At 45.8% G+C, this 27,485-nt stretch overlaps 1 protein-coding gene across 1 annotated transcript in view; it reads left to right on the plus strand.

The window, feature by feature from the left end:
* Positions 1-10,410: 10,410 nt before the first annotated feature.
* gabbr2 (gamma-aminobutyric acid (GABA) B receptor, 2) overlaps positions 10,411-27,485 on the plus strand; it is a gene marked incomplete at both ends in the record, with an annotated part of 193,725 nt that continues 176,650 nt past the window's right edge. Inside the window, one exon of the mRNA XM_080530897.1 lies at positions 10,411-10,725. Within this exon, the coding sequence (XP_080387023.1) occupies positions 10,411-10,725 (315 nt within the window). The remainder of the gene's footprint in view (positions 10,726-27,485) is intronic.

Genomic DNA, 27,485 nt, shown 5'->3' on the forward strand with positions numbered 1-27,485 from the left:
ATAGCCTTCCCTGACAGGAAGCGTAAGTGAGTGCTCGGAGTGCCGTGTAGGCAAAGAATAGCGCTCCCCTGGAAGCTGGCAAAGATGACACAGGGTTATGTTGTCTTCTGGGAAAATTAGCCCTGCCTTGAGGTTGTGGTGCCCGCAGCTAAGTGTTGTCGCTGAGTCGGGGTGTGCAACAGAGGGGGGATTATGGCCAGAGTCCAGGTAGGGAATGATTCTGACATGGGCTAGGGGAGGGTGTGTAGGGCTTGAGGGCATCCCTATGCGGCTTAGGATGAGGCCACCCGCTCAATATGTCTATTAGAGGCAGCCACCTGCTGTGAGGGGGATGCGGGAGGGGGCTCCTCTTCATCACCCTCTCTTGGCCTCTGTGGCATGCTGGTGCCAGGCTGTAGTGGTAGAGGCTTGATTTGCTTGATTGCACTTAGCTGGTCCATGTGCTGGTGACAAACCAGGTAGGTTGGTAGGTTGGTAATGAAAAGTATTCTGGCGCTTGGGTCTGACTGTAGGATGCTCTGAGTCTGGGTTTGACATCCTCCCATCCCCATGGTGGATCACTGTGTCCGGCTCAAAGGACCATGAAAAGACACTTAGTATTCAGCTTGGTTGAATACTAATTATGCTTCGCCACAGGACAGTAAGATCAGGTCCAGAGAGGGTATATAATTTGAGGATTTTTATTGGGGTTATCACCACAAGTTAAACATGCATACAGTACATAATATGTACAAATAATATGTGCAAAATACAAATATGACAAGGTTTTCACACCAATAACGTAATCACACAATTTACTTGGAATAATATACATGCAAGATATTTAACACTGATAAAATCTAAGGAAAAATCTGATTATCACCCAGTGTCAACTAGAATTTCAGCGTCTTTGAGCCTCGGAAAAGCGCTATATAAATGTAATGAATTATTAGAATAACAACAAGCAATACGTCTTAATAAAAAGTGAGGCATAATAAATAAAGCATCATTTGCAATTCGCGCATGGAACCTGCTGCTTCCAAACAAACTCACACAGCTATTCAGTCATTAGTTCCATTTTTGCCTACCCTCTCTTTTTCAACCAAGAATTTAAGAGTATGAAAAGGGAGTGAAGAGATTACACAATGTGACAGGAGCAGAGGTAGCGCTGTCACAGGTGAGCACATCTAGTGGGGATGGCCACAACAGAGTCCCCTGCCAATATTCTCTTGTGCACCCGGCCCCAGCTCACAAATGGAGCGATCTTACATGTGATTTCAAATTTGTTCATAAAGCCAGCTCAGTCCGTTGGGTAGGACAGAGATGTGCTCCTGAATGTATTGTTTTGTTATCATTGTTTTGACTTGTTATCATTAAATTATATTGTCTGTGTGATTAATGTTTGTGATGTATCTACACAGCACACTTTTTTAAATCAATAAATACAATTAAGTTGAGTTTTGTTTGATGGCAAAAAATTAAATCTTCATCATGGTTCTGCTTTCGTCAAGCTCCGTGCAGAGGGCCTGCCCGACGTGTCCCTCCCCCTCCTCCCTAGGGGGAATGATAGGAGTGCTGCAGTCTGTGGTGATTTCATGTCCCTAGCTCATAAAACATGCATTCTCCCTGCGACGCCGGTGACTGCGGGAAGAATCACTCACAACTGGTTGTTATGCATGGAATTCTACACTGTGACTCCAGATTCGAAAACCAATTATTCAAATAATCACACTGTAACCTGCACCATGTCAAGAACAAGAGGAGGAGGGTCTTGGTTAATAATAGAATGTTCCATGGTCTGCCATACACACAGGACTTCAGGGCACCATAGCCATTTGATGTAGAGTCCATTACCTGAGTTTTTTTTATTTTTTATTACAAACCGCATACCGGTCAGGACAGAACAAATGAAAACCCAATACACATTTCAGACATCATCAGTAATGCACAATACAAACATCAAGGTACAAGACGCAACACAACATAAGAAAGGGACATGGACTACACTACATAAAAACATAAAAAACAAAAGCAAACATAGTTCAGTCAGGATACTTACTATATGTCAGTTTAATCATGTTTAATGAATGTGGTAGTACATTCAGGCTAACCTTTTTACCTTACATACCACATTCATACTTCCAGTATTGGTTTGTGTAAATCATAATAACAAAAATACAATTTGGTCAGTGTGTTTTCCCAGCCCTCCCCCTACTCAAATTCTCCCAGGAGGCAATACTCTGTGTGAGTGAGAGATCCGTGTAAGTAACTCTGGTCTATGCGTTGAATTTGAGTTGAGAAGTGGTGTGAGATGACTCAGATCTCTGGTCAGACCCCTGATGAAATGAAAAGTGTAGTCTAGCCTTCATCTGTATTTATTCTCTATCTACCAGTCTGAAGTGATCTGTGGCCCCACATGGTGATGTCCTTCTTGGACATAATGTGACAGCAGCTGGTGAAAGCGGGAACACGTTAGAAACCAATCAAAATGTTCAGACTTTTATTCTGAAAAATGTAAATACATTTCAACGTTGTTGAAAATCAATGACACACTCGCTAGTCAAGCCAAAACATTGCAATGCAATGGATTCGGTGAGTAATCCACACTACTCTACACTAACTAGACAGTAGTAGACATTTTTCTGAATAAAAGTCCAAACATTTGGTCGGTTGCCGACTTGTTCCGCTTTCACCAGCTGCTGTCACATAGCTGTGTAATTGTGAGGTTGGGCTGAAATACCTTACCTTAATAATTGTTCCACTGATGTCATATTTTTGACATCTATAACATTTATCTAGCCAGTGTACTGTAGATGTTACATTGCTTTCCATAAGTCTGTTATGTTGCTCACTGGGATTGATGAAACACATGATAAATCATCTGTCAAACAGTTCAGTCACCAGTTCATCCTCTAAACTAACAAAAGAGATGAGATGTGGTTTGAAAACTGAACCACCTGAAATATCATTCCTCATTCACAATAGTATTATATTTTGAATTTAAAACTCCAGCAGTGCATTATGTCCAGCAGCATGTCTTGGACCATTTATCTTTATTAAACAGGGACATGTCAGCCAGTTGTGTGTGTGTGTGTGTGTGTGTGTGTGTGTCTGTATGTGTGAGTGTGAGTGTGAGTGTGAGTGCATGTGTGCGTGTGCGTGTGTGTGTGTGTGTGTGTGTGTGTGTGTCAAAGACCACCTGGCTAATGGCAGGACCAGGCTGTGTATCCGGAGACAGTCCTTAAGGCGGTGTTGAGGGCGGCGTCCATAAAAACTATAAAAATGATATTATATAAAAATTCCTCGCTCGAAAGGCACAGGTGAGTGACTCCCACCTCCTCCTCCAGATCGCCACGGAGACACCACAGCGCATGCGTCTCATGTCTCAGCGCCCCTTTGCCACACATGCCCAAGAATTGCTCCGTACAACACCAGCGGACACCTCCAAGGCTTCCTGGGTCAAGGCAAGATGGAGGGACCAGTGGAAGGCAGCAGAACCATCTAGGCTTTACCACTACATTGAAGACCCCACACATGTTCTGGCCCAGCACCTCCCCCATAAGCAGTGGACAACCGTCAACCGCCCGAGGATAGGTGTGGGATACTTCAGACAGTGCACACTGCGAATGCGGGGATCCATTACAAACTGTGGAGCATGTGATCACCAGCTGCCCAAAATACCGGCCACTGAATGGCGATCATGGTCTAATTGACCTGGACGATGACACACTGGACTGGCTTGCTGCAACGGAGCTGAAGGTCTAAGGACACGCGACGGAAGAAGGCTGTGTATATGGGGCATGGTGTTGTCCAGGTATTCTGGGAATCACTAGCAACCAGGGCATCTCCCACTGTCCGATCACTGTGCGTGTGTGTGTGTGTGTGTGTGTGTGTGTGTGTGTGTGTGTGTGTGTGTGTGTGCGTGCGTGTGTGTGTGTGTGTGTGTGTGTGTGTGTGCGTGCGTGTCCTCTGGCAAGGACTGTCTGGTGTTTACTTGCAGTAACACTGCCTACACAAGTCCACACAAGTCCTCACACTATAATATTATTTTATATAATCTTCATAATACCTGGATAGACTGTGTTGGTTTTGCTCAGAATTGATCTCTAAAAGGAGGGATTGTTCCACCCATTGAAGATAGTTTCTGGCCATAGTGGGATTTTATCTGTATGATCTATCCACGTCATGCAGTCTCAGTGATCAATGCTAATTAGTTGAATCACCTCAATTTCAACTGATTGATTGTTTTCTTCTTTCAATATCTTAACAACGTGTATAACGATGAAGCTGTACATTTCACACCATAAACTTGTGGTCCAATTTTCTGTTATATAGGATAGTTTAATGGCTTGGTCTGACACTTCATTGTGGGGGAAGAAAAATGCTCCATAGCTCTGATTGGGAGGCTGATGAAAGATTCATGAAATGAAAGCATAGTGGGCACCAAGGATGTTTTCACATAAGAGTCTGATAGAATAATGAGATGATTACAATACTAGAGCTCAATGTATGATGTTACACCAAAGGAAAACACCATCAAGTCATTAAAGGTGACTCCACTGACGTGGATTCAGATTCAGATTCAGATAACTTGAGATATTTATTGCCATTTATGTTGAAACACATAGTAGGAACTTGTTATGGCATTGGTGTGTGCGTGCTAGTTATTTTTTCACAGATATACAGTAAGAGACAAGTGCAAACAGGACAGAACAGTGAATAACGAATAACAAGACAAATCAGTGCAATGGAATAATAACAATATAGTGCAACAGCGGGCAAGTGCAAATGTCAGGGGTTCAGTCCAGTGCAAGGGGGGGGGGGGGGGGGGGAGAGAGACAGGTGGACACCTGAGTCATTTACTAGACGGACGGCTGAGGGGAAAAAACAGAGTCTGTGGCGGTCCCTCACCGCCTTCAGCAGCTGCCGCCTCCTTCCGCAAGACAGCAGGGTGAAGAGGCCGTGGCCCGGGCGGAAGGTGTCAGGTGATGATGGAGAGGGTGAGGAAGGATTCGATGATGGCGGTGTAGAAGTTCACCATCATGGTCCTCAGCAGCTTGAACTTCTTCAGCTGCCGCAGGAAGAACATCCTCTTCTGGGCCTTCTCTCTTCGTGAGAGCGTCGATGTTCAGCTCCCACTTCGGGTCCCGGGAGACGGCCGTGCCTAGAAAGCGGCATGACTCCACGGAGGCGACCAGGGTTCCTTCCAGTGTGATGGGAGCGGGAAGGGTTGACTCTTAAAGTCCACAACTCCATTGCTTTTAGAGCATTTAGCTCTAGGTTGTTGCAGGAACCAGCTCAGCAGCCGCTTGATTTCCCTCCTGTAGGCAGACTCACCCCCCCCCCTGGAGATGAGGCCCACCAGGTGGGTATCGTCCTCGAACTTCAGGGGCTTGACCAACGGGTGGAGGGAAGTGCAGCTGTTGGTGTACAGGGAGAACAGAGCCCTGTGGGGAGCCGGTGCTAATGGACTTAGACTCTGAGATGTTCTTCCCCAGCTTCACCCGCTGTGACCTGCTGGTTAGGAAGTCTGTAATCCACCTGCAGGTGAGGGCAGGCACCCGCAGCAGGGACAGCTGGTGCTCCAGTATGGACGGGAGGATGGTGTTGAAGGCCGAGCTGAAGTCCACAAACAGGATGCTGGCGTAGTTACCTGCAGTGTCCAGGTGTTCCAGGACATAGTGCAGAGCCATGTTCACGGCATCGTCCGTGGATCTGTTGGCTCTGTAGGCAAACTGCAAGGGGTCCAGGAGTGGGTCTGTGATGGACTTCAGGTAGGCCAGGACGAGGCGCTCAAAGTCCTTCATGACCACCGAGGTCAGAGCGACGGGTCGGTAGTCATTTAGGCCTGTGATCTTGGCCTTCTTCGGGACAGGGATAATGATAGAGGTCTTGAAGCAAGCTGATACATGACACAGTTCCAGTGAGGTGTTGAAGATGTTGATAAACACCGGGGACAGCTGGTCAGCACAGTGCTTCAAGATGGAAGGTGAGACAGCATCCGTCTCACCCTCCATCTTGGCATGTACCATGTAACAGAGGGGAGGGAGTAGCAGAGGAGACAGGGTCACTGCTGGGGTTAGAGGATAGCGGCTGGGGGTGGGTGGTGGGGGAGGGCTGGGGAGACCCTCTCTTTCTCAAATCTGCAGTAAAACTCATTGAGCTCGTTGGCGGAAGTTGTCTGAGGTCTGTGGGGACTTTTTGCCTCCTTCACTGCTTTGGTGAACCTGTACTTGGCCTGCTTAAACCTGTCCTTGTCCCCACTGCGCCTGGCTTCCTCCTTCTCCAACCTCAGCCGCCTGAGTTGGGCCTGTGAACCAGGGCATGTCGTTGTTGTAAATGGTCCTGGAGCGGAGGGGGACGCACACCTCCTCGCAGTAGCTGATGAATGACGTCACAGTCTCTGTGTACTCATCCAGATTGTTGCCAGTCTCTCCCTCGCCTCGCAGTTCCACACTCTGAAACGCCTCACTACAGGTTTAGAGAGTTTTAATTTCTGCCTGTAGCGGGGGATCAGATGGACGATATCGTGGTCACTGTTTCCCAGCGCGGCACGGGAGACAGCGTGGTAGGCTTGCTTGATGGTACAGTAGGAAAATGTTACTGTTATACTGACACAGTCCAAGTATGCACTTTTGTATTACAGAGATGTTCAACATCAGTCAAAACCTGATAGCAAGCAGACAGCATAAAAGTAACCTCCAACCCTCCAAGGCTTTACCTGTCATCTAGAAAGACAACTTTTTGAGAAGATGCTGTTTTGTAATTCACTTTCTAAACCTCTACATTCTCGCTCTAGTTTATTTTCTCCCTGCATGCAATTTCTGCAGCATTTCTAGTAACAGGGAGGGAGGTGTGTTGTGTAAAACAAACAGATGGGATGACAACTTGACCTATTTCTTCATCTGGATATCTCAGAACAGAAATTAACGATCTGGAAATGGTCTAAGAAGTCAGGGACTGGTACAGTGTAATGCCTGTTTTCTGCATAGAGAAGGGATATGGTAGCACAGTGGCACATTACATTTGCCAAACCTCTTTTGAGATTACATTAGTATTAGTATGAGATTACTCTAGTATTGTTTTACCCCACATTTCATTTACTCTCTGAAAAACGATATGATAATGATTATGATAATCCTCAGATGCTTGCATTTATAAGATTTAGACCATATGAGGCAAGTATCCTTTAGAATGAAACGTGTGTAATAACACAACCTCCTATGCAAAATCCTTTGTAACAAAATGTTGATACAATGTTGTTACAAGCATCATTTGTATTCGAGTGAATGTAGTCATGTGTATGAGTGAATTTAATAAATAGTTTCTCCCTTGCAGCTATTTGATCATGTAATGTCACTTAATGGTTACAGGGTGGTTACACCTGGCCTCCAGACAAAATCAGACACAAATTAAAAGCGGAAAATAATAAGCAGTGGACACTGCAGTCCTCAAGGAGTTGAGTAAGAGACCATTACTTTAAGGGTCATGTTTGGGTAGGCCAGTTAGAGCCGGTCAGGTGCTATGAGGTTACATAGGCATGGTTACAGCAACAGGCCTCTAGGGGCCATGCTGGTCCTCCGAGTGTCGTGATTATGTAGCTGTTAGCTCTTATGATAAATGAGCGGTGTAGGGGGACGCCGAGAGGGTCTGCCTTGGCATGTCCACCTTAAGGGCTATGTGTTCGGTCCCTTAATGAAGACGGATGAAATTGGTATACATTCGGGAGTGTGATGAAAATTAATGCATTCAGGGCATTTTCAGAAAAGGTTACTTCCAACATGTTTGGAATTCTGTCAGGAAGTAGAGTAGGATCTAGTACACTGTAATATTGTACACATCTTCTTAAATCCTGCTAATTAAGTGTAATATTGCCCTAAACATTAATAGCACGAATCACTCTTAGTGGAAATACCTGGGTAGCAGGGCTGATGCTTGAAAAATGCATGAAACTCCATTTCAAGCGTTAAGGCTGTAGCTCAGTGAGCTAATGCCAATCTTGAGTGATGCAAAAAATTGTGCACTATATGCACGTAGACTGTCTCTAATTTACAAAACATGACCTTGGTTTTGAAGGCTCTCAAATTCTGCTGCAGCTTTAGACCATTGCCTCTTTTTGTTATATGTTTTTTTTCAGCCCATACTTTTTTTCCTTAAGAAGATGAAGACACTACCTTTCACACATAGGCCTAGTCGATTGGTAAACTATTGCATGCTATAGAATGCACAGACTTATGGTGCAGGTTCACTTTCCCCCAAAACGGGGGACGGGGGAACGGGGAACGGGGGACGGGGACGTCCTTGATTGCTGGTACTTCAGTTGTGAAATAGAAATTGAAACAAGGCTTTCCAGTTGAACCATGACATGAAAGTAACAGTTGCCCCCTGGCATTGTGAATTCGACTGGCTTTATTTGCAATACTCTATTGCAGAACACCATGAACTGCATAAGCCTATAGCACACACGATCAATAATAGTATTCCAGGCCCTGCTGGGTAAACGCCGTGTAGCAGACATGTAGGTTGTGGTGGAAGAGCGATTGCACATCCCCGGGGAAGTTATGGGGTATAGCTTGTGTAATGTTACAGGCTGCAACGAGGATGTTACAGCGCATGCGCATTTCCTCGCCTTTGTGGACGATCGTATAGGCAGCTCACGTTAAATCAGCACCTTGGACAGCGACACGTTCTGCTACAGGCTTGTGGCCACTGGATAGCGTCCCTGAAAACCTACAATGGGGGGGGGGGGGGGGGGGGGGACTTTCGTTTACTTAGTGCCCTTTCAAGAATATTTAAAAAAAAAATGTTATAATCACTAATCAATCATAAACCTAATGTGTAGGCCTACATTTGAAATATAGCATAGGCCCACAGGGCCTATAGGCTATTGCTTTATGGACTGCACAACCAACCTCAGGATCAAACACGAATTAGGCCTATAGCCTATTAGGGAATATGAAAAGAAAAACCTGGATGTTGCTAGGTGGCACTGTTTATTTAACAAGGGTTTAAAACCAGCATTACTCACAGCTTGTGGGATTATATGATGCATTCGTTGATGTCTCTGATAGGCTTAGTCGTTTTGGACAGTTGTATTCTCTCCTTTGAGATTATTTAATTTATCATTCTAAGAATCATTACAAACAGTAGCTTATATAGACATAAGCCTAGGCATATAAGATAACAGCCAGTAAACGGCACACACAATTGCATAACCATTGATTAAACGTATGACTAAGAGTATAGGCCTATATGCTGTACGGCTACCTACATTGTTGTTGTTGCCAGGTTATAGCCTATGACAGGTAGGCTGATTCTGAGTCCTTGTTGAGGCTATATTATTAATATTTGCATATGTAGGCGTCTACGTTTGACAGCCCTATGCATGTTTGAATGTCAATGCATCACCCATGGCTGTTAGGCGGCAGATTCTCGCCCAGGAGCTTTGTACCATCACCTCCCTGGAGTTTTTCTTTCCCCCCTTCCCCATCTCCCCTTTTTTCCACATCTCTTTCGCTGCTCCCTCTCGCGCGCGCTCTGACCGAGCAGCAACAGCAGTAAAGAAGTGAAAGCCTTTCCAGAAGCACTCAGGCAGCCGCAGAGGCAGCATCTCAGGCAGCAGCGAGCACAGTTGCGCGGTTCTGTCAAGACGCCGACGCTATCTGATCTTTCGCACTCGCACCACTCACTGCAATCAAGACTGCTTTGAAGATCCTCTGTTTATCTCAACTGTAATTTCCCTATTTCATCCTCTCTCAAACGCCCTACTACATAGGCTACGGCACTGCGCTGGACAGAAATGCTCAATGATCTACTGTCGCCGCCTGGCTAGGAATATTATACTCTGGAGGAGGTGAATTTGTATCCATAACTACTGTCAACGAGAGTGGCTGACTCTAATCGTCATCTATACTCTTGAAGAAGAAGCCTTCGTGTTTTTTTTGCATCCTGCGAAAGAGTTAATTGTGATGGACTTGTGCCATAGTCCCCGCTGCTGTGGAAGGTGAGAAAAGGGATTGAGTTGGAGAGATATTTTACACGGAGGAGCGTCGTGGATCACGGAGGGGGACCGGGAGGAAAGGACCGACGGCGCCAAACCCCAATATACGCAACACATAACGCATCTCTGTTTCTCTCCTGTATGGTGACATCTCAAAACTGGACCCTTGGAATAATCGTACGAAAGAAGCGCTGTCATCGAGAACCAATTATCTTAATTCGGTGTATGATACGATCGGAAAAATAAGGCACGTCCACTGCAGTTGAACCCCCTATACCAACGGCTTGCGACGGCTTTATCGCTCGGACCGTTGTGATACAATTCCCTCCTCGGGTGGACTTGACCACCCCGGACCCCCACCCCGAGTGTGCGATGCCTATGCTGTGAGAGTGGAGGTGGGATCTCGTTCGGTCAGGTCCTGCAAAGGTAGCATGGCTCCGTCCCGGAGGGACTGCTGCGGCTGGGAGATGATCCTTCTGTCGGGATGCCTGCTCTTGTCCGTGTCGGTGTTTCAACCCGCGCTGGCGAAAGTCTGCAACGATTACACGAGACACGGTCTGGACAACACCTGGTACTCGAGAGACGGCGAGAACCTGCCCATTATGGTTCTCATGCCGATGAACGAGTCGGCTCTGATGAGCAGCATCAGTCAGGGCATCGAGCCCGCCGTCCAGCTGGCCATCCAGCACATTCGAGAGTCCAGGAAGTATTCCTTCTCACTGATCACCAAAATCTACGACACCGAGGTAAAACTTGCTTCGCACCACCAATTGCGCATTTCACAGTAAATGTGGTTTTGTTTGGGGTTCTGGTTGGGGCTGTTTCAGCCGATATGCTTAATGTGTGTACACGTGCGTGTGTGTGTGTGCGTGTGTGTGTGTGCGTGTGTGTGTATGTGCGTGTGTGTATGTGCGTGTGTGTGATTGTGTGTGTGTGTGTGTGTGTGAGGAGGTGCACACCGCCCCGCAGGCAGCGCTCGTACAGCGCGCGCCCATGTGGAAACCGGGATTCTGTCACGGTTGGTCCATCATCTGCGCAATGTAGAACACCTTGTTTTTATTTAGCCGACGCTAAAGTGACTATAATTATTGCCCTCTGTTGTATTATAACCAAACCTTCTTTTTTCGTTATTGTTATTTTGCAGAGGCACATGGACACACGTTGTTGGGGGATGAGAGAGAGGGATATTTTGCCGGTAGAATAATTAGTTGTTGTTCCAGGGCAAGTGCAACTAGCCCGTGGCCGAATTATTACAGTTCTCATTATCTCTCACCTTCTCAGTGTCGTGGATGCACATTCATTAAAAAAGAAGGCCTAGTGAACCAACTCATACATAGCCATCGAAGCAAACTATGGACTATTACTCTAAACAGTTTTTTAGGCTTACGTTCATTTGTCCCTTTCTCCCTTCGATATAGACCTTATTTCAGTCACGATTCACATTGTATATTGTAACAGAGGAAACGCTGGTTTTCATCGAGCCTGAAGATGGCGGTAATTTGATGTGCCATTCCTTGATGGCCCACCCACTAGAAATAATCTAAGAATCGGTGTGTAGCCACGTATGGCAGCTCGGTATATTTTACAACATCAAATTCAGTTTAAAAGCCAATATACAGCAATTAACTTTCAATATAAGACCACAGAACCCATGCCTGGAGGTCCTCTAGTCTAACAATCAACCATGTGAATTCAGTATTCTGAATACATTACAGACTGCTAAGACCTGACTGTTGTTTGTGTGTCAGCGTGGTGCATATTAATGAGGCTAGGAGTGATATATTATATAAACATCAGTTTTCCATGTCAAGGTGGAAGCAGGTTAAGGATTATAGCCCAAATCTGCGGCAACTTTGAGCTCATGTTTAAATGTGAGTTTAAAGCCTCTGTCAGCATTTTTAATTGTAGATAATGAAATATACCCCCTGTCATAACCTTAACCTGTGGTGAGCCACAGGTCTTACCTTATATATAACCAAAGCAACAAATCAAATCAGATTTAAGTAATGCCTTTCTCTTTGAATTGCATTATGGATATTAGGCTAGATCATATAAAATCAAGTGGTATTTGCATGTGGATGTCACTGAGTGGTGCTTTAATGAGTAGGTTATAACAGTGGTCTCAGTTGAGATCAAGGCCGGAGGTAGCTATGGGCAGGGGGGACTCAACCGTGTGTTGCCCCGGCGGGCTCAGCTCACCCAAACGTGCGTCTTGCCCACCCAAAGACATTTCTTAAGATATTCCACCGGCCTTGGTGCCACTACAACCCCCCCCGCCCCCCCCCCCCCGCCAAGTCATTAGTCGGCTTGTCGGTCGTGCTACCACTACCCTACCCTCCCACCCTCCGTCGGCCCCTGCCCAAGGTGTTGGTTCTGGCGCCGGGCATGGTTGAGATAATTGGGGAAAGTTCAATGTGGTTTGTGTGTGATGTTGTGGAAATTACCCAGCTGTTAAGGTGTAGAACAAACCTCATTAGCTGAGTCATATAGACTGACTTCATTTTACAGCTGATAATATTTGCTATTTGCAAGGATTCGTTGGTCCATCCTTTTCTATTTATTCTCAAATCAGATTGAAATGGGTTGAGGAATTGATTTCAATTGATTTCATTATACCGCACTTAGCATAATGTGAAACGCTAAAGGCATAGTTTGACATTTTGGCAATTTGTTCTACTTAACCAGAGTCAAATAATCAATTCGTATGTCTCTGTGTGCAGTTTAAAGGTAGTTACGGATCTGTTGCTAAATACCTTATGATGAATCAAAGTCTACAGGAACAACTAGCTAGCTCCTCTCAAAAGCAGGGAAATAGACCGTCTAAATATAGAAAAGCTATTCATAAGGTAGCTTAAAAGCTAGGTAGTTGGCACCATAACTACCTTCTGCACAGAGACATCCAAATTATATGGATTAGTTCATCTGACTCTGGGTAAGTAGAAACAATGAATTGTCAAAATGCTGAACTATCCCTTTAAGATGAGATGACAGGCAGGACTGAGATCAGGTCTTCATGTCACCGACCAGCATATTTGAGATAATATTTTAGGTAGATCAAAAGCAGAAATGCACAGGTGTCTCTGAAACGTGTGTATGAAACAAGGGGACTGTCTCTCTGATAAGTGGTGATGAATAGCATGCATGCGTTGCATGACCATACGATTAAATACGCTGCTAACATTTCTCTTCCTGTCCATGAGTGTAAGATGAGCTGTAGTGTGAGGTCAGTGGGCTAGCTGGACATCCACTCTATGAATGACATCCACAGTATTTACATGTCCCCGGAAGAATAGGACTCATTAACAATGGAATCATAGGCTTTGTATTCAGAATGAACCTCCTCAAGAATAGTTGGTACTGGTAACACTTTATATTCCAATGTTTATACTACTCGTGTAAACAGAGTGTGTAACACTGTAATTACTCATTTCTACACTATATACAGCAATAATCCTAGCCCTATTGGAGATTACACGAATACACCTTACTAACAATAGACCTAATTCATTATATGAACACTCCAAGGCTCCAAAGAGTATTGAACACTGATTTGTTTACCTAATGGTATCGACACGTCTTCCTCAAATAAATGTTCTGTTCAAGACTTGAACATTTTTGTTGGCCTATGACTGTAAGGGAACAACTGTGTTCGTCTAAAATTAGGCTGTTAGGAAGCTCGTTGGAAGCCTTTTCCACAAACCGTGCCTCTATTCAACAGCGTAGATGATAGTGGACACTCTGAAATGCTAATGACATTAATGGACAAAAATAGTAATGCTATCTTTTTTTTGTGAACCACACAGTAGAACCATAGGGCAGCATTAATCTTCTCCTTGTGAACCGTGCTGCAGTATGCTGTGTTCATATATTTAGTACAGACACCTGTCTGGAAAGTGGGCACTGTCATGTTTTCTTTTCAACCAACAAGACCCTGGCCTTTTACCGTTTGTGATGGTGCTTACCTCAGTCATGTTTTCAACATTTGTTATCCATTTAGTACTGAATGCCGGGGGGGGGTGCTTTTAGCTGTTTATGTTTTGTTTACTGCACATTATACACACACACACACACACACACACACACACACACACACACACACACACACACACACACACACATACCAGTGCATGCATTCTCATGCACGAACAGGTACTATAGGAAAACAAGGCGCACAGCCAGTACAGCAGTAGCTAGTGTTGTGTGTGCAGGGATTTAGCCAACAGAAGTAAGTAATCAGTCCCAGAGCAGAGGCTCTTTATCCCTTTATCCCCTCTCAGTGGAACCCCATGCAGGCTGAGGCCAATCCCCCAGTGGTGGGGCTAGGGCAGCTGGGGCCGGGGCAGTGTAGGGTGGGCTGGGGCTAGGGCAGTGATGAGGCTGGGGCTGGGACTGTGTATGGCTGGAGCTAGGGCAGTGATGAGGCTGGGGCTAGGTCAGTGTATGGCTGGGGCTAGGTCAGTGATGAGGCCGGGGCTAGGTCATTGTATGGCTGGAGCTAGGGCAGTGATGAGGCCGGGGCTAGGTCAGTGTATGGCTGGGGCTAGGTCAGTGATGAGGCTGGGGCTAGGGCAGTGTATGGCTGGGGCTAGGACAGGGTTTGGCTGGAATGAGGCTGGTGAGTATTCCGGTGGATCCGCAGGCTGGCTACGTACGGCTGATCCAGTGTGGGTTCTAGTGTGGTGAGGCTGGGGGAGTGTGGGGTTATATAGTGCAATATTTGGGGATCAGATCCGCATTGGATGAGGATAGAGGATGAGTGCAGACTTTCCTCTCCCTTACACCCAGGAACACAGGTTCAGGCCCTGCTTTTACTCCATGCTGAAGTTTTGTTTGCCAGCGGCATAACTGGGACTCAATGTACATAACTACAAGTACATGTAGCCTAGCGACTGTACTAGATTTGACAGGAGTGTACGAGGCTGAAGGCTTTGCTGTTTGCTATCGCAATGGGTGCCATTGTGAATATATGTTAGTGAGGCTGCCTCTGAGTGAAATTGGATTAATAAGTGTGTCTCGTCTAAAGACAGCGGACCACATACACTGCAGTGGTTGCTTCCTGCAGTAAAAAGGATCACTATTGATGTGGAAACTAGACCTATGGAATTGTGAGTGGATGTGGATGGCCTGGAGGGTCCTACTCAGTATTAGGGGCTCGAGCTCGATCGAGGAGATGAAGCAGGAGAGTGAGATGTCACAGACGGAGGGAGAGATGCACAGAATCTCAATCCCTTCATTAGCCCCCCCCCGGAGGAACAAGGATGTGATTTCAACATCTTGCCTCGGCCTCTCCACAGTGATTCAAGCCCTTGTGTTGTCATTCACACGGAAGGACCGAGCTGCTTTTTTGGCGAAAGGTGGATTATTTAATCTTGAAAGGCTCACCACAAGCACGCTGTTATGTGTTGCTCTTGAGAAAGCGCTATAACAGTAATCCTATATGTTTGTATGGCATTGTATGGGCTCACAGTGAGCAAGGGTGAGGGTGAAGTCAGGGGGCATTTAAGGCATCCAACTACTCTTGGAATGGAATGGACTTTATTTGTCATTGCTACAGTACAGGTACCAAACAACGAAATTTAGGAGGGGTGGCTCCCCTGGTGTTAGGAAAGGAAAAAGAAAACACATTTTAGAAAAAGCATAGATGCATAAAATCACAAGAAGGTAAGGAGCTGGTTTACATCAATAAAGGCTATGTACACAATCCACTGTACTATACTGTACAGATAGTCAACTAGGGTTGTCATATTGCACATATTACTTGTCAGTAAACTGTACCGTAGAGCAAATTGTCCTGGTGGTCCTGGTCTCTGGGCTGATCTCATACCTTCTCTCTTAGTGTTGAATCCAGCACTCATCAACATCTCAGTTTCTCTACTGTAAATAAACAAAAATAAACAAATAAAAATAAAGTAATTCTCAGCATTGTGACTGCCAAAGACCCCTGGTCCTAGCATAGATCTGTTTTTCTTACGATCACTGTATAGAGGATTCACTTACTTAGACAAATGTACTAAAACCAGATATGCATTGCATACATTATTTATAATTCAAGGGCCTTCAGCCATGATATTGGCTTCCTGAGACTGAAGGCGATTTTATAGCTGGAAAGGTTTATAGCTGAGAAAGATAAGATGTTATAGCTGGAAAGACAGGAAATTCAATTGAGCCCCAGAAATCTTTATCCTATGCACTGACAAGGTTTTCCTGCTACAATGCAGTACAGTTTGTTGGTCTACTAACTAAGCAACATACATTCACCACTGGGCAGGTGGTTTATTATTTAAACCTCTCAAACGGTCAATACTAACTTTGAGAGCAGATTTCTTGCATGAATTTCATACTGTATATACGTAGCTATGGGGTGAAAACATCGTTTTTTCATGATCGTATTCTGTTGTAGTCAGCACTAGGCCTACTGTAATTCTAGCTACTGTAGCAGCATAATATTGCTGGTTGCTGTGTATGTTTGTGCAAAGCAAATTGTGTGTGTGTATGTTCCTGCATGTGTGCATGTGTGTGTGTGTGTGTGTGTGTGTGTGTGTGTGTGTGTGTGTGTGTGTGTGTGTGTGTGTGTGTGTACGAGAGATATTACTGGAAGAAGGCTTTCTGATGATAATTTCTGCTCTGAAACTGTAGCCAGCAGACACTGTCATTTTTGCTCGCATTAACTATCTTGTGAGTTCATTGGTTGGCTATTGTTGTAACCAATGGTTGTAACCTGGGATAGCTACAGTATGGAGGCATTTGTTGTCATAGAAACGTACTGTAATTAGCTTCATGTAGATTTTAGCATTCACTCTGGCCTATGTATTTGCATAGACATTTCTCCCATTGACTTAACATGGGAAGGCAAATGTATCTAACTGAAAACGGACACATTCAAACTTCTAGTCTTTTTCGATGCACTGCTTTATGTTACCACCACATTTTCTAGTGGCCTCTCATTGCAAACAAATATGTAATTTCTGCCAAACCATTGCTATAAAAAATGCTACATTTTCACACAGTCTGTTTTAATAAAAAATGGCTGAACAGATCTTTACGATTATGGTCTACATTTAGTCTGTCACCACCTGAGTCGACGTGCCAAACAGTTTTCAGAAATATTCAGTCATGGGGGAGACATTTATGAAAAGCAGAACAACCTTTTTCAATACAAAGTGCAATCTTATACAGCGGCCATGTATCTCAATAATAAATACACCCAGCTACTGTACAGGCTGGCCCTGTGATTCTCAGAAAAACAAATGCAACATGTCAGATCTGTGCATGCATATGTGACGGCTCGCCATACACTACACTTCATAGAGAGAGGAAGACCCCCCTCTCCCCTCAGGCGTTGTGTCATTTTGTCACAACACGTTATGTTATATCCAGCATATATATTACCATAGGTTACCATATTCCAATAATAGGTCCAATAGGATTCAAGTGGAGCAGGATTTATAAAGTAGGTGCTCCTTTTGCCCCTCTGAGGCATCGTCTATGGAGTCCTGATCCTCTGTGGCTCGGTTGGTAGAGCTGTGGGTTTGATTCCCACTGGGACCCTATATACTGAAAAATGTATACGCACTCACTGCAATGTACGTCGCTTAAGATAACAGCGTCCGCTAAAAGGCATATATTATATTATATATTAGTTACGTGTATGATCTTGAGAAATGTTTTTCATCGCTGCATTGTTATGGACACTTTAATCCTTAGAATCTGATTCCAAAATATTTGTAATCAGAAAGAAAATAAGGCAGAAGAGAGTATTTGTGGTGTTTCGAGTTCACTCTCTCCTCATCTGCGATCGTCTGAACCTGATCAAGACAACCAACACTCCCATTCATTCTCTATCAAAAATGATTTGACGGAAACAGTGTATATGTGACCTATGATTTAGACATCTGTAGTCCTCTGAGAGGTCAACCTCCCAGCCTGTCTCTGTTCTCACCAGAGACGTTGGAACAGATACAGGAGAGAAATAGCTGCAATGGCATGTGCTCTCCAGGCATACTACAGTAGCTACCGCTGATCCTGGCTGGATTCACTGACCCGACACAGATACTGGAGATCAATGCACCGTACTGTATCTCCAAGCATTTCAACTACGAGAGGCATTTAAAAAATGATGAGCATCTCACTTCAATGGGGGAGACAGTGACAGTGTCTCAAGGTGGCAGTCTTTGAGATCCTAATAAATGATTGATTTATCCAGGAACAGGCAATTACAGGTTCTTTTATGTTCCATCTTAAAGTAATTGCATAGAAAAAAGAAACCCCTCAAAGAACTACTACTATTACTACAACTGCATTGAAAATTACATCTGTGTTTGGAGAAGTCTGTGTCTGGGAAAAACAAAATGTCTCACTTGATAGCCCTTTAGTAAGAGGTTACACATAGAATATCACGCTAAGTATCATAGTCACTAATTTGCTGTTGTTTCTCCCTGGTGGTTTTCTACAGGGCTGATTAGTTAAACGTGTCAGTGAATGTTCAGCTCTAATTGGTGACCTTCTTACTGAGTCATACCAATAGTCAGACACAGACACTCACACTCACACGCACACGCACACACACACACACACACACACACACACACACACACACACACACACACACACACACACACACAAACACACACACACACAAACACACACACACACACACACACACACATACACACAGACACAGACTACTCAGACATGCACACGCACACATGGCCGGGGCGGTTGTGGCGCAGGAGGTAGAGCCGGCGTCTAATGATCACAAGGTTGGCAGATCGGTGGTTCGAGCCCCGGCTGGCCACATATCAAAGTGTCCTTGGGCAAGACACTGAACCCCAAATTGCTTTCAATGGGCGGGCTGGCGCCTTGCATGGTAGCTTGCCGCCATTGGTGTGTGAATGTGTGTGTGAATGAGAGGCCATTGTAAAGCGCTTTGGAATAAGTATGTAAGTCAGCCCATTTACACACACACACACACACACACACACACACACACACACACACACACACACACACACACACACACACACACACACACACACACACACAGTGGAGACACCCCTTTGGCATGGTGTGGAGTCAGAGCTGAGTGTGGTGGTATAGCTGGCTTGTTGTTCAGCCCATGAATACAACCAGCCTCCCTTGGCTGGGAACAAGATAACCTGAAATTGCAAATACCACAGCATCAATCTCCCTTGCTTGTGTGTAACAACCCGTTGAGATGAAAAAGTATTTTTTTATAGTTGATTTGAATCCAACCACGAGCAGGTGATGAAAAGAAGAAATAGGAAATGTGTGTGATTTCAGAAGTAGTAATTGGTTGAGACATATAATCTAGCAACGTGTAATCTCAGAACCTATAATCCAAAAACTGGATCAGTCTTTGAGGCTGAAAGTAGTTTTACACGACTACACTTTACTGTGCCCAGTTGTGTGGGCAAACTGTGTACAGTTTCCCCATGTAAATAAACAAAGATTGTAATCAGAAGCCAACAGCTGTGCTGTATTCACAACAGTCTGAGGAGATACAGTATCAAATACTATGGTCCTCAGTCTCAAATGCAGCAAACTATTCTATTCTATCCTGTTCTATGCATTGCGTTTCTATTCCATTCTATTTCCCATGTAATTATTTCTATTAATTTTCTGTGCTATTCTTATGATTCTGCTTGTAATTCCTTCCGACAATCACAGCTGTGAAATTCCTTGTAGACTTCTCTTGACCTCTTTCCGCCTGCTGACCCCGCAGGCTCTAAAGGGAGAACAATCATCCTCATGATTGCTCTCCTTCTCTGCCACATTACAAAACAGCTGCCCAGGGCTGGGCCTACCAGGCAATGTACTGTAGTAGAGAGAGACCGCTTCATCAAATACAGCATTGTGCTGCTAAGCCCCCACAGGTTGTACGTGAGACTACAGTAAATTACCCTCCCGATTACTCCACAGGGGTGCATTGTATCTGTTTTACGAGTAGATTGCATTTTCCACTTTTTTTTTTTTTTCTTCTCTTATGTGTGAGGGAAGTCATTTCGAGAATTAGATTGGTAGTGCAAGACTGTGGTTCAGGCTTTATCGCATCCCTTGCCCGGCGCCCTGGGCTCTGATGCGTGGTGCACAGACCAGGGAAAGGCCTAATCGTGTGGAGGAGAAGAAAAAAAAAATGCTGAATCCAACTTAAAAAACATTCGAGGAAAACACTGTTTGTTGCTCAGGAGGCATTGGGAATGTGCGATTCGCGGTTGACTGCCGCCGGCAAGTTGTGAAAGCGATGGAAATAATCACCGAGGGGGGAAATGATTGGGACTTCACAGATGTTGTGTGATGCCAGCAGGGTCTGTGTGATATGCAGAGATGAGACTGAACCCCATACCGTTATCATTCCCAATCAGGGCACCACACTCAGTCTCCTGCTGAAACGAAACACGCCCCCCCACCCCATCCTGCTTTCCTCCATTCCTTGATGTAATCACATGATTCAATTGGTCAGAGATAGTGTTTCACTGCATTACTTTCATCATTCATGTCTCCTCAGATCAATGGCTTCTTTAGGGATGGGAGGGAAGGAAGGATGTATCGTCTCAATCGTCTCCAATGACATAGGCAAAAGTTTATTATAAGAACCGTATGTACTTAGGTCGGAATCTGATTCTGGTCTATGGATTATGTATTGATCGATACGTATTCCTCTTCAAGATGAACTACACAAATGTAAGAGTTATGACAATCACTTGCTTAGCTACGTCCTCTGTGAAGTAGTTAGTTAAACTTAAAGATCCGTCATTATGGGGAAACTCACCCAGCCCCCCCCCCCCCAACTACTAAACCAGCTGTCTTCCAGCAGCTCTGAGGAACTTGTGTTTAAAGCAGATTTGCTCTGACAAACTAGGACACCAAATGCTAATATGTACCGCAAGACGATTTCAATGCTATTGTTTATGCCAAGGGTGTTCTGGTGAAAGAAAAAGTGGTACAATTATGATATGGTATGTGACTTGTCTCAGAAAATAGCTATAATGAATTAATTTTATTCGATTTTTGATTTTTGATTTCTGATATCTTTACTGATATCTTCATTTAAAATCTACACATTTGAACAGACCTGACAGACAAGCTTTTTTTCCAAAGCTATTGTGTGTTTCTTAGATTACCCTACCAATGAGATGCACAGTCACACCAAAAGGTGCTGGACTGAGCAGCTGTCTGTCATTAACATAAAACAAACATTTGATGAGAGAGAGAGAGAGAGAGAGAGAGAGAGAGAGAGAGAGAGAGAGAGAGAGAGAGAGAGAGAGAGAGAGAGAGGGAGAGCGATTGAGAGAGAGAGATTGAGAAAGAGAGAGGGAGAGAGAGAGAGAGAGGGAGATTGAGAGAGAGAGAGAGAGAGAGAGAGAGAGAGAGAGAGAGAGAGAGAGAGAGATAGAGACTGAGAGATGGCAGTACATGTTCTATTTGTCATAGCTTCTGTATGTAAACCCACTATTCAAGGCTGTTAAATGTTGAGTGTAAGATGGCTGCTGGTGTAACAGAGTTGGGAATGTATGTTTAGTTGTGATGAATGTAGATGAGTTTCGCCGTGCTTTGAGCAGCCCTGGTTGTTGTTGGAGCCCCCCTTTGGAGTTTGGGTGTACTGCAGGTCTGCACGTTCGTTTGTCCTTCTCTTGTTGCCGTACTTGCGGTGGTGCGTCAGAAAATGGCCGCCAGCTTAATGGATTCACAAGCAGACCAGAGAAGAATTGTGTTCTATATGTCTTCTCTGCAGGTCAAATAAACGAATTAAATGAAAGAAGTTTGGCTGTTTGACCATCGTTACACTGGTGCCGTGACACGTCGATCTCAAGATCAGCTGAACGCCGATCTCCGTGGATGCTGCGTGGATGCCAGGTCTTAGTGTGATAGATCAAGTGTGGTCAGAGTATTATAGTAAATGGTCATTCAGTCTGAGGTCTGTGATTATATCAGTTTAAAAAGTGCTTTGATTGTTTTGGTTTTTATGTCCTGCTGTAACTTTATATTTTTTTTTAAACATTATTATTATTATTTTTTTTTTCATTCAGTAATATTACACAACGCAAGTCTGTACCACTATGGCTCAGAGGCCAGGTTTTAATGATGAGATTTTTGCCAGTCCAGTGTTGCCTATGGGGAGGGGTGCATGGGGGGCATGTCAGAGCAGAGCAGACAGTGCTGTCATAGACATTGACAGTGACATCGACATTGACAGTGCTGTCAATAGTAGGGAGGTGGGGTGTTCCCAGTTGTTTACTGACAGTGGTAGAGGCACAGGGTCAGGTCAGGACCCAGGTTGTGCTGCTGTCGGACAGTTTACAGGGGAGGCTCCTCCCACATCCACACCCAGTGTTAATGACACTGAAGCTCTTCATCACCTTTCAGACATGATGGGTCAGCTAGGTGCTCAGATTGGCGAGTCCATTGTAACCAAGTTAATTTCAGCTGGTGTAGTTCACTCAAGTAGTATGAGCAGTGCACACCTCAACTGCACATCGCCTCCAGATCCTGTAACTGATCCTAATGTTGTTAGACAGGAGGTTCCGTGCGTTACTGTGAATGTAACATCAGACAGGGAACCACCAATGTTCCGAGGTGATAGTTCTGATAAGTGTTCAGTCCAGGACTGGATTGACATGTCTAAAGCTTATCTGAGAAAGCAGAAATGTCCAATGCATGAACAGGCTGAGGAGATACTGGCAAGGCTGATGGGTAAGGCAAAGGATGTTGTGAGGGTTGGTTTGCGAAGCGATCAGACACTTGATGTGAAGCAGAACCCTGATCTCATCTATGATATCCTTCTCAAGTACTTCAGTGATGTGTCATCATGCCTCCCGTTGTCAGATTTCTATGCCACTCTACCCAGACCCAATGAGAACCCTGTAGACTACTGGTTGAGGATCAACAAAGCAGCTGATGTAGCTGGTGAGGGCCTTCGCAGACAAGGTAGGAGGATGGAGAACGTGGGTGAAGAGGTAGCACGGATGTTTGTCAGGCATTGCCCGGACTCTGGACTATCCCGTATTCTGGAATGCAAGGCTATTGAGGAGTGGAGCTCACGAGACATACAGTTGAAGATTGATAATTATCAGAGAGAGCTGAGAGCCTCTGGCAGGACCGGTAGTTCTGTGCCATTGAAGAGCCATGCCACCGCCCTCCACACTGTGCAGTCTCATCCAGAGCCTTCGATTCAGTCTGTGTCTGAGCAGTGTTCCACCCAGTACCCCCCTGCTCCTGCCCATAGTCCAGTGTACCACACACAGTGTCCGCCTTCTACTCTCATTCCTTCCCAGGACCATGCTTTAGGCCAGCTTCCGTGCCCCTCCTCCGCGACTGCTGTGGCCCAGAACACTCAGCAATCTGAAGACAGGATTCTTGCTCGCATTATGGAGAGTCTGGAGCAGATGATGGGGAAAGTGCAGCAGCGTGACAGTGCTCCTCGTGGCGGAAGATACCAGGGTGGCGCCCGTGAGAAGGCCTGCCGAGTCTGTGATGACAGTAGACACACTACCATCTCACACTGCATGTCAGAGAGGCTGTGCTTTGTCTGTTTAGCCCCAGGTCACACAAAAGTTGAGTGTCCCACCAGGTCGTCCCGAGCACCTCAGCCTCAGGGAAACTAGGTGGCCTGTATTCAGAGGGAGAAAATATAGGTCGCCAAGTAAACTCCCATTGTGAGGACGAATCTAGTGCTGAGACAGTGTATATAGCTCTCAAAAGCTCAAGTGATAACTCTGAAGATATTGTTTATCAGAATACGCATACAATTAGTGGTAGTGACAGCCTTTTCTACACACCTGTGACAGTTGGTAATACAGTGACTCTAAATGCTATGCTAGACAGTGGGTCTATGGCTTGTACAATGAGTAAGACGGCAGAGGGAAAGCTTAGAGAGGTTGGAGTTGCTACAGAGCATAACCAGTTCAGTTCAAATGTGGTGCTTGTTGGCTGTGGTGGTCGCCGTGTCAAGCCTGAGTCAGCTTTCAACGTGGAAATGGAGGTGTATGGCTGTAGGATTATGGTTCCCACTCTGGTAGTTGAAGGCCAGCATGATGAGTTGATACTAGGCACCAATGTTATTAAATATATCCTCCGGCAGTATAAGCAATGTGATGGCTACTGGAAGGCTGTGTCTACGCCCTGTCCTGCTGGCGATCCAGAATCTGAACAGTTTCTCTCGATGCTCGCTGGTCTGAACCGTTGGCGAGGTGACGTCATACCTGACAAGATAGGCACAGTCAGGTGCAACTCAGCCGTGTGTCTTGAGCCTGGTCGGGAGTACCTGATGTGGGGCAAGCTACCCAAGTCCACTATTGTGTCTCCTGGTAGCGCTGTGATGACAGAGCCCACATCGTGTCGCTCAGCTCCAAGAGGGGTTCTGGTGGCCAGAGTTGTTACTCCTTTGTGGGGAGACGGATGGGTTCCATTGAAGCTGATCAACTCGTCCGACAGGCCCGTCTTGGTAAGACGCAATGCTAAATTGGCCGACGTCTTCTCCTGCATTGCGCTCGAAGACATGGATGAGACCGGACCTGCTGAGGTCCCACTACTCAGTTGCTGTCAAGTAACCCCGTCCAGTGAAAATGCGGCCCGCACTGTTGATGAGGAACTGAAGTACATGGGATTGAGTGGGCTCGACATACACTCCTGTGACGTGTCTGAACAGTGTAGAAGCAAGATGGCTGACCTGGTTGTGCGCTACAAGGACATCTTCTCACGCCATCACCTGGATTGTGGAGAGGCAAAGGGCTTCATACATCGCATTCACCTCTCAGATCACAGGCCATTCCGGCTCCCATTCAGACGAGTGCCCCCCAGTCAGTATCAGAAGTTGCGCCAAGTACTGAGTGAGATGGAGGAGAAAGATATAATCAGGAAGTCAACCAGTGAATATGCATCTCCGTTGGTTCTTGTATGGAAAAAGAACGGAGATCTCCGTATCTGTACAGACTTTCGCTGGCTGAACAAGAGGACCCTGAAGGATGCTCACCCTCTCCCTCACCAGGCCGACTGCTTAGCTGCACTTGGAGGTAACTCCTTGTTTAGTACTATGGATCTAACCTCAGGGTTTTATAACATGCCACTACACGAGGATGACAGAAAGTACTCTGCCTTTACAACACCTATGGGCTTGTATGAGTATAATCGCCTCCCGCAGGGCCTCTGTAATAGTCCTGGGAGCTTCATGCGTATGATGACTAGCATTTTCGGAGACCAGAACTATCTGAGCTTACTGGTTTATCTGGATGATTTATTGGTGTACGCCCCTGATGAGAGGACAGCTCTGGAACGCTTGGAGATGGTGTTCAGTAGACTGCGTGGTCATAACCTGAAATTGGCCCCCAAGAAGTGTTTTTTTCTCCGGAAATCCGTCAAATTCCTCGGCCACATAATTAATGACAACGGTGTGTTGACTGATCCCAGCAAAGTTGAGAGCATCGCAAAGATGACAAGTGCTGACCTGATGGAAGCGGACGGTGTAACCCCCTCACAGAAATGAATCAGATCTTTCTTGGGGATGATCAATTATTACCAGCACTTTGTGCCTAGCTTCTCCGCTATTGCAAAGCCTCTCTTCTCTCTGTTGACGGGCCAGAAGAAAAAAGGGAAGGTGAAACAGTCCAAACAAAGGTCACAAAGCAGGAAGTTGAAGGTTACTGACTGGACCCCCGAAACGGAGCAGGCTTTCCAGAAGCTGAAAACGGCGCTGGTTGAGACGGCTGTCCTGGCTCACCCTGATTTCAGCCGTCCCTTCATGCTGTCAACGGACGCGTCCCTTGATGGCATCGGTGCTGTCCTGTCGCAGATCCAAGAGGGTGAAGACCGAGCGAGGCCAATCGCATTCGCCAGCAAGTCCCTCTCTCTGTCTCAGAGAAATTACCCAGCCCATCGGTTGGAATTCCTAGCCTTGAAGTGGAGTGTCTGTGACAAGTTCAGCCATTGGTTGAAGGGGCATGATTTCACTGTTTGGACGGACAATAATCCATTGACTCATATCATGACGAAGCCCAAGCTGGACTGCTGCGAGCAACGATGGGTGGCTAAGTTAGCGAGCTATAACTTCGACATCAAGTACGTGCCAGGCCCACAGAATGTTGTCGCTGATGCCTTGAGTCGTGTGCCTTTCGTCAAGCAGAGAGTCAGTCACAGATTACTTGAAGAGCCCTACAAGAATCTCCTCTCCGAAGTCCAGGATGTGTCGAGTGCTTCTGTACAGGACGCCTTCCGGTCGTCCAATGATAGTGGTGACACTCCACGCCAGGTAGAGAGTTACGCTCAAAGTGTCCCATCACCTCTGCATGTCCACGCTCAGTCTATGGAGATGGATGAAGTGTCTGTTGTTCTACAGTCATATGACGATCTGTGGGAGGTCGGAGCAAGAACGCGTGCTGTAGCAGTCTTGCACCATTTGCCTCAGTTAGTCCCAGGTGGTCAGGACTCACTTCCTGCTTACAGTGAGAAGGAACTCCGGGATGAACAGCTCAGAGACAGAACTCTCTCTCGAGTCTTGTACTATGTGGAGAGACATCGGAGACCCTCCAGGAGAGAGAGAGATAAGGAATCAGTCACAGTCATGAGGTACCTGAAGCACTGGGAGAAACTTGTTGTGAGCAATGGGATACTCTACAGAGTCTCGAGGGATCAAGTCGTGAAGTCAAAACGCCGCCAGTATGTGGTTCCTGAGTCTAAGAAAGTTGAAGTTCTGAGAGGTGTTCATGACCATGCCGGCCATCAAGGTCAGTTCAGGAGTCTTGGCTTGGCCAGACAGAGGTTCTTCTGGCTCAACCTCGACAGAGACGTAAGAGACTACGTCCGTAACTGCCAGCGGTGTATTGTCAGTAAGACTGTTGAACCTGCTGCGAGGGCGCCTTTGCAGAGTATCACATCAACCAGGCCACTTCAGCTGGTTTGCATTGATTTCTGGTCAGCGGAGGACTCAAGGAACAAGTCAGTTGATGTGTTAGTTGTTACTGACCATTTTACAAGAATGGCCCAGGCATTCCCCTGCAAAGATCAGTCAGCCAAACAGGTGGCGAGAGTTCTATGGGACAAGTTCTTCTGCGTCTTTGGGTTTCCAGAACGTATCCACAGCGACCAGGGAGCTAGCTTCGAGAGTCAACTAGTGAGTGAGCTGCTCAGAGTCTCCGGTGTCAGAAAGTCGCACACAACCCCGTATCACCCGATGGGTAACGGTAGTGTGGAACGTTTCAATAGAACTCTCGGTAACATGATCCGAGCGCTTGAACCAGAGGCAAAAATCAACTGGCCGAGGCGTTTGCAAACTCTGACGTTCATGTACAATAGCACAGCGCATGAGTCAACTGGCTATGCACCTTTCTATCTGATGTTTGGGCGTACTCCTCGTCTCCCTGTCGATATACTCTTCCGGACAGTCCTGAATGATCCAGCTGTGGTCAGCTACGACAAGTATGTGATGTCTCTCACGAAGGATCTGAGAGAAGCTATGGTCATAGCCCAGGAACATGTCATAAAAGAACAGCACCGT

This window comes from Nansenia antarctica, assembly GCF_963989245.1.
Source record: "Nansenia antarctica genome assembly, chromosome: 5".
Taxonomy (NCBI): domain Eukaryota; kingdom Metazoa; phylum Chordata; class Actinopteri; order Argentiniformes; family Microstomatidae; genus Nansenia; species Nansenia antarctica.